We start from the raw sequence: 7,688 nt of genomic DNA, 5'->3' as shown, positions 1-7,688 counted from the left end.
AAAAAAAAAAAAAAAAAGTTTGGTAGAATTCCTCTGGAAATCATCTGAACTCGATAGTTTTTGAAGCATTATATTTATTTGATCAAACTTAATCTTGTTAGAATCATCTTCTCTGAACCAAGTAAATTTTTTTTTTCTAGAAAATTATCAATTTTAGACAGATTTAAAAATTTACTTTCATGGGGTTGAACAGGTAGTCTGTTACTATTCTTTAATTTCACCTTTCTATGGTTAATTTTTGCATTTCCTTTTGTATTAATATTTTGCGTACTCACATTATGTCCCATTTTTTATTAGGTTAGATAGTGACTCATTTATTTTATTGTTTACTTTTTACTTGGGAATTAATTTATTTTTTCCACTGTTTGCTTTGTTCTAACTTATTGAAATCTACTTTTATCTTTATCTTGTTTCGGTCTGTTTGTTTTGTCTTGTGATTCTTATTCTAATTTTCCTCTGAGTATAATTTTATCTTTCATGGTTTCTGAGATGTAGTATTTCACTATTGCTAGTCTTTAGAAATTTTTCAAGTTTTCTCTGTAATCCTTTTGATCCAACAGTTGTTCAAAAGATTTTTTTTTAATTCCTAAACTTAAGTGTCTTTTAGCTTTCTGAAAATTTCTTTATTGTACTATGATAAAAGAATTTCAACTACATTATTTTTACTCTTTGAAATTTATTGAGCTTTTCTGTGGTCAAATATATCATCTATTCTTATGAACTTTCACAGGCATTTGAAGAGAAGATACATTATTTTATCAGGATAAAATATACAAATTAATCAATTTTGACTTATTAACTATTTTATTTTTCTATGAATCTACTTAGTTTTTTCCATTTGGTTTTTCATAACTCAAGATATGTGAATTAGAATATCCTACAACTAGTGTGCTTTTGTGTGTTTCTTCTTGTGTGTTCTATAATTTCTGCTTTATATATGTTGCTGTCATATTATTTGATATGTAGTCATAACTGCTCCTATCTTTATTGAAAATTATACTAATTATAAAGACCTATCTGTTATTTAATTCAATGCTTTTTAGCCTAAATTGCTCCTTTTTTTTCATCAAGATTGTGACCTCTGATTGATTTTTCTCTGCTTTGCCTAATATACCCATGGCTATATTTTAATTTTCAACCTTTTATGATCACTTTGTTTTAGGTGTGTTTTCACATAGAGTTATGATTTGCTTTTTATTCCAATTTGAAAAAGAATTTCCTTAATAGATGAGTTAAGCCTATTTATACTCATTAATATAATAGATTCATTTTCTCTTAGGTCTGTCTTAATATTTTATATTACTGTTTTTATAATTTTTAAAGAAAGTCTTTTGCTAAGTAATTTGCTTTTATTTTCATGTATTTGTGATACCTAAGAAAGTCGTTACTTTTGTTTTAGCAGTTGCCTTTATTTAATAGCCTTAGACTTTTTATTTCTTTTGGCAATACTTGTTTCAAAAGTGAATAAAAGTAAAAGGTGAAATTAGTGTGCATAGTTTTTCTCACCCTACTACATCTACCATCCAATTATATTCAATGTCGCAGTTTTTCTTGGTGTTTCTCTAACACAGATATAGTTAGATTTTTTTACTGCTTGACTTTTTAGATTTCAGTTATATCCTTCATGCCCAGATGTTAGAGATGAGGTAATTAGAGAAAGCCTTCTAACTCATCATTTTTTAATCTTTTCCTTCCCAGATCAGAGACAAGTGAAAGTCTAAAATATTTTTCTAATTAAAAACATGAGGTCATACAACATAGCAAAATGTATGCTATTTTAAAGCTTTCAACTGAATGTTTCAGAAACAACTTAACACCAATATTTGTTTTTAAATAGCTGTATTCTTATACTGCTTGGCCTTTGCATCATTAAAATTTTAATTGAAAAATCTGAGTACCATACTTCAACCCATGGATAATTGATCTGGGCTCTGCCAGAGCAAGTAGCTAGGCCATTAACCAGTAAGACCCTGCCATGTAGACAACATGGCCTCAAGTTCTCTTTTAAATTAACATCTCAAATGGGAGGTAGTGATATGAGGTAATGATTGAAAGCTTTTGTTTGCAATCATTTGTAATTATTAATGGTTCCTAACCATGCTCATTAACTCATTCTCTTAACCCTGACAATTGCTGTCTTTGATCATGTTCTACTCCATTACCTATGTTATTATTTCTGTACCTTGACAAATATCTATCTTCTGTGTGTCAACGCTATGTAGTAGTTGTGGGTAGATAGATAATTTTATCTTTTTTTTTTGTGGAGGTATTATTTGGTATGTGGGCTATATTCATTTTTGGAGAATATATAGGATCATGTCATTAGAGAGTTAAAGAATATACACTTCAAATAAATCCAGCAACTTTTTCGTTAGTGCTTTGCTGAGTCTGATATCCACTGTATTTAGTATAATAATTTGTAGATTTTTTAATTCCAAGTGATAACTTTAAGATAATTTTAGTGGTTGGGGGACCTTGAATTTCTTGTGCCAGGACAGTTACACATGAAGTAATGAGTATGGGAGGAATAGCATGATTTTGATAATGATGAGAGAGAAAAAAACAAAATCAAAAATTATTTTTTACAAATGCCAAGCCACATTGATAGAGAGTATCAAGGTATTCTCCATAGCTGTTCTTTCTGTCATTAATTATTTATTCAGTAATTATTTATTGAACAACTATAGTAGGCCAGACACTGTGCATGGCCCCGGGGATACCATGGTGAGCCATATGGACATGTATTATCCCCTAATGGATTTTTAGTCTACAAACACACAAGCGAGAATTATCATTGCAGTAAGGGTTTTGAAGAAATAACATTCTAGAAGTGTATAGCAAAGATAATTGTGCTGCAATTGGAAGGATTCTTGAAAGAACGGAGAAGCCAAAATAGAAGTCAAGTAATCTAGGCATAGAGAATGGAAATCAAGATGAGAAAGGGCCTGATGACAGAAAGGAAATTAGTGGTACTATATTCTGCTGGGATGCCATGATGAGGGTTTTGGTGTTTATTCAAAGGGCAAGACCAGCTACATTAATTGGTGAGGCCCAGTGCAAAATAAAAATGTGGGGATGCTTTTTAAAAACATATTAAGAATTTCAAGACAGTGGCAGCAAAGCGTTAAATCAATGGCAAGAAGCACCCTGTCTTGTGTGACTGTGCAGATCAGAAGTGGATACAGTTGGCCCTGCCTATGGGCAATCAGAAGCCAAAGAGAAGGTTTAGGTAGAGAATACAGATGATTGAATTGGCATTTGAAAAACATAAATTCCTCAGATTCCTCAATTGCTCTCCCAAGGCATGTATAGTTAGTGAGTAAAGGCAAAGAGTATTAGTATTTCCCAGATTGAGAGTTAAATATTGCTATTAGTTTTCTAGTCATGTGCCTAGATACACAGGCATCTGGAATCCAGCCTTTTAATTAACTTGCAGAGGCAGTAAAATGGTGAAATCTGAGTTTTTTGCTTAATATTTTCCTAGGTTAACCAATATTTTAATACACTTGAATGATTTCACCCTGTAATCATTTAACAACATACACTTCAACTGACAGACAGGAATAGTGCTTAAAAATTGTGCTTCTGACTCAGAACCAGCTAAAGTTCTGTGACAAAGGAATTAAGAATTCAGAAACATGAAAAAGAAAATAATATAAGTAGCACAAGAAGGAATAACTTCCTCCTAATCCTTGCTTGTTGTAATAATTTGCATATTGTGCTAGGAAAGATGTGTTTTGTTATTTTAAGATAATAGATTATATTTAATATGTACCCTATAATCTAAATGTATTGAGAATCATATCTTTTGTCACTCATCACTGCTGAAACAAATCTTGAATATTCTATGATGTAAGTAATAAAGAAAACAAAAAAATTCTCAACTTCTCAACTATTTTAGTTTTTGCAACAATAGTCCTAAATTCTAATGTGTGCAAACTATTTCAAAACACCTTTCAAAGAAATAATATTAGAATAAAAATAAAAAGATTTGACAGTGGTCTGCAATTTAATTTCTTGAAACACAGAGAAACAATTTTCCTGAGAGACTTTAATGACAGAATGGAGGTCAACCTTTCATCAAAGTCCCACACCTCTAGAATTCTACATCCTCATGTTTTATTTTTCCAATGTCTGGATTATTCAAGTTTATACTATGGAAATGGTTAGAAAAGAGTATTAAAGCCTTACTCTTAAAAATAAATTTTAATTCAAAAAGTGAAAAAAAATTAGTTGTGATTTCTTTTTGTCCAATCATATTGAAAATCACTGCACATAGTATAATGACAGATTTACTTGCCTAGGTACACAAGTGATGATTCTTCAATTGTTTGTTGCACAGCCTCAGAGAGGAAAAAGCTAAGTACACAATCACTCTGAAAAACAAAACAAAACATAGTATTTCTTCATTTCTTATATTTGTCACGCCTATTCATTATTACATAAAATTGCCATATATATAATTTAAAAATAGATACCTATTATAGATTCTACAAATAGAAAGTATATTAGCAAGGTTTATTAAGTCAATGCTATAATTTTACCATTAAGTTAAACTAAACTTTTGTGTGATTAGAGGTCAGATTACTTTCTGTTTCTTCAAGAGGCTCAGGTGTGCTCTGCTCTTGGAGCTCATCGTAAATGTCACGTTCTTGAATTTTACAAATATGCATGTATTTCACATCTCAATCTTCTAAAACAAGGTGTATCCTTGGATGCTCTTTCTGAGAAAAATTACTCTGAGTGGGACACAGATGCTCACTTAGTGAGTAACCATTGCTACTCAAATTTCAATTCTAGGAATACTCACTGAGTACTGCCTACACTCACAGCACTGATAATTGTCAGGGGATATTCTGAGACAGAAAGATGCATATGGTGTTCTCTCTCTATAGACCACGGTTAAGTGGAGAAAACATTATATTTCTCTAATAAAAATTCCAGTTATATTTAATTTTACTATGTACAGAGAAGCATGTTTCTCTTTTAAATAGGGATAATCAGAAACAAATTGACATTTAACCTGATCGCCAAATCAATGGCTAACTGGTAAGTCTGAGAACAGCTTTTCTTTAGTAAAACTGACATACATTTTATTGTAAGCTACTATATGACCAAAGTAGCCCTCTCCATGAGACCTTACATTATTACCTAAAGGGCACCAAAGAATAATTATTTCCTTGGACTACCTTTCATAGGCTAATACCACAGTAGCTGTCAAAGCTGCCTGACAGTCTCCCTGTTCTTTTCTCTCACTCTGTCCAATGGCTCTTTCTACTCTTCCCCAGGAGACTTTAACGTCCAACTCTGACTCCTTCTCTGGCAATGACTATCGCTGCTTCAAAGAAAATAAAAGACAGATGAAAATTCCTAAACTTCCTGCCATATAATCTACAGACACACAGCTTTCCTTCCTCTTACAATGGAAAAACATGTGTCTTTCCATCTGTTTTAGTTGAATTGTGTCCCCCTCCCAAATTCATATCTTAAAGTTCTAATCCCCAGTACTCTAAGACATGATCTTATTTGGAAATAAGGTGATTGCTGATATAATTAGTTAAGATTGTATAATACTGGAGTAGAATGGACTCTTAATCTAATTGACTGGTGTCTTTATAAAAAGAGTAAATTTGGACACACTCATAGAAGGAAGATAGGTAAAGGGACATAGGAAGAAGATGACCATCTACAACCAAGGAGAGAGACCTGGAATAGATTCTTTCCTCATAGCCGTCAGAAGGAACCAACCCTGCAGACATCCTTATTTCAGACTTTCAGCTTCCAGAGCTGTGAAACAATACTATTCTATCGTTTAGGCCACCTCGTTTATAGTATTTCGTTATGGCAGCCCTGGAAAATCATCTAATGCTGAGCCCTTCATCTGTTTCCTGGATTCTATTAATCCTCCTCAAGAACCTTGTAGAAGATTCCCATTTATATTTTAGCCACTTCACCCTCTTTCTTTTTTCCTCATCAACATAAAATATGGTAAATTCTCTCCATTTTAAAAACTAACAAACAAGTGAGTCAAACCACCCAAAGTATACTCACACATAAATCAAATTTTGTCATTAATGCCCCTTGCAAATTGTGTGTTATTTTTCTCTTCCCTGATGCAAACAAACCTATGGGAGGAATTGTCTGCACTCACACTGGTTCCACTTCTTCAATTTCTACTCACTTTATGATAAACTATATTCAGGTTTCTGCCACTGAATGTCCTCTGAAAAATGCTCTAATTTTCTTCTTTAACAACCCTTCTCTGAAAAAAATACATATATATATACGTATTTCAAAACCAGTGGGAATTTCCTTTGTCATGATATAGCTATTTCATTTTTAGTGAATTCTGTCTTGTCTTTGCTTTTGTATTACATGTTCTCCCAAGTGACTGCCTTTCCTTGTCTTGCCATCACTTTTGAGACTTTTTGCAGACTCTTTTTCCTTTTGTTTATGATTTAAGTTTAAGTGTTTCTCACATCTAGGCCCATCTCTCTCATTACTCTAATGTATCCTTTCTGGGTGATATTATGATATTTGGTAACATGTATAATAATGCATGAGTCTAAATCTTTATTCCAGATTTGTTTCCTAAACCTAAGCCCTCTATCTCAAAATATCTTTTTATTGGCTCACTTGACTCTTCTAAGGACAAATTAAACCACAGAGGTGCACCACTAGATATTTCCTTTCCTCCATCTCAATTTGCTTCTTCTCCTGTGTCCAGGCTCAAAACAGAGTTTACCTACTTGGACTCTCTGTTCTCCTCACCCCAAACATAAAATTAATTGCTAAATCCTGTGTATTGTACTTGCTAAATATCTCACCTATTCATCTTCTCCATCCAGATATACTAACACCATCTAGTTCCAGCATCATCAGTTCTCATCTGTGTTATAGCAGGGGTCCTTAGTGTTTATCTTCCTACCCTTTAATCTAATCCATTCTCTACACAATTGCCCAGCAGATCTTTCAAAATGAAAATCTAATAATTAACTGCTTAAAACCTGTAGTGATTCTGCATTACTCTTAAGAAACAGATCAACTGTTGAACAAAGCTTGTAAGACTGGTCTTGACTGGGGTCTTGCTCATTTCCCTATGTTCTTCTCTCATCATTTCTCATCTGGTGCTTAATGCTTACCTATGCTGAATTATGTTTACTTTTTCAAATGTGTCATGCTCTCTCACCTCCTTGTCTTCCTACATTCTCCTTTTTCTTTCTTTTCTACCCGTATCCACCCATTTGCCCAGGGTTTGCCACATTCTCTTTTCTCTACTCTTGTTAATCTTGTCAGTAAAATACAAGCGCAGAGATTGTGACTTTTTCACTTATGCTTAACACAGTGTTTCTCTTCAATAAATACTACTTAGCAGAAACAAACTGATGTCTGTCTTCAAATGTAGAATACATCAGCTTGAAATGCAGATATACTTATCTGCCTAGCAGTTTATGCATCATTGTAAATTAGTCACCAGTTTTCATCTATGCATCATTGTAAATTAGTGAGTTGCCAATTTTCATCTCTGTGAATTGATCTCTTGTGAACTTGTTTATAGAAGTCTACTATTAAGAAATAGACTTATTCGAGGTGGGTGGATCATGAGGTCAAGAGATCGAGACCATCCTGGTCAACACGGTGAAACCCCGTCTCTATTAAAAATACAAAAAATTAGCTGGGCATGGTGG

At 32.9% G+C, this 7,688-nt stretch overlaps 1 protein-coding gene across 1 annotated transcript in view; it reads right to left on the bottom strand.

Moving 5' to 3' along the window:
* PIK3C2G (phosphatidylinositol-4-phosphate 3-kinase catalytic subunit type 2 gamma) overlaps window positions 1-7,688 on the bottom strand; it is a 395,898-nt gene that overhangs the window by 54,697 nt on the left and 333,513 nt on the right. The window contains exon 30 of the mRNA XM_017528884.2: window positions 4,301-4,376. Within this exon, the coding sequence (XP_017384373.1) occupies window positions 4,301-4,376 (76 nt within the window). The remainder of the gene's footprint in view (window positions 1-4,300; window positions 4,377-7,688) is intronic.

The sequence above is a fragment of the Cebus imitator genome, unplaced genomic scaffold, assembly GCF_001604975.1.
Source record: "Cebus imitator isolate Cc_AM_T3 unplaced genomic scaffold, Cebus_imitator-1.0 Scaffold2, whole genome shotgun sequence".
In the NCBI taxonomy this organism is placed as follows: Eukaryota; Metazoa; Chordata; class Mammalia; order Primates; family Cebidae; genus Cebus; species Cebus imitator.
The sequence above is the reverse complement of the archived record's forward strand: the minus strand, read 5'-3'. Positions and strand labels throughout refer to the sequence as shown.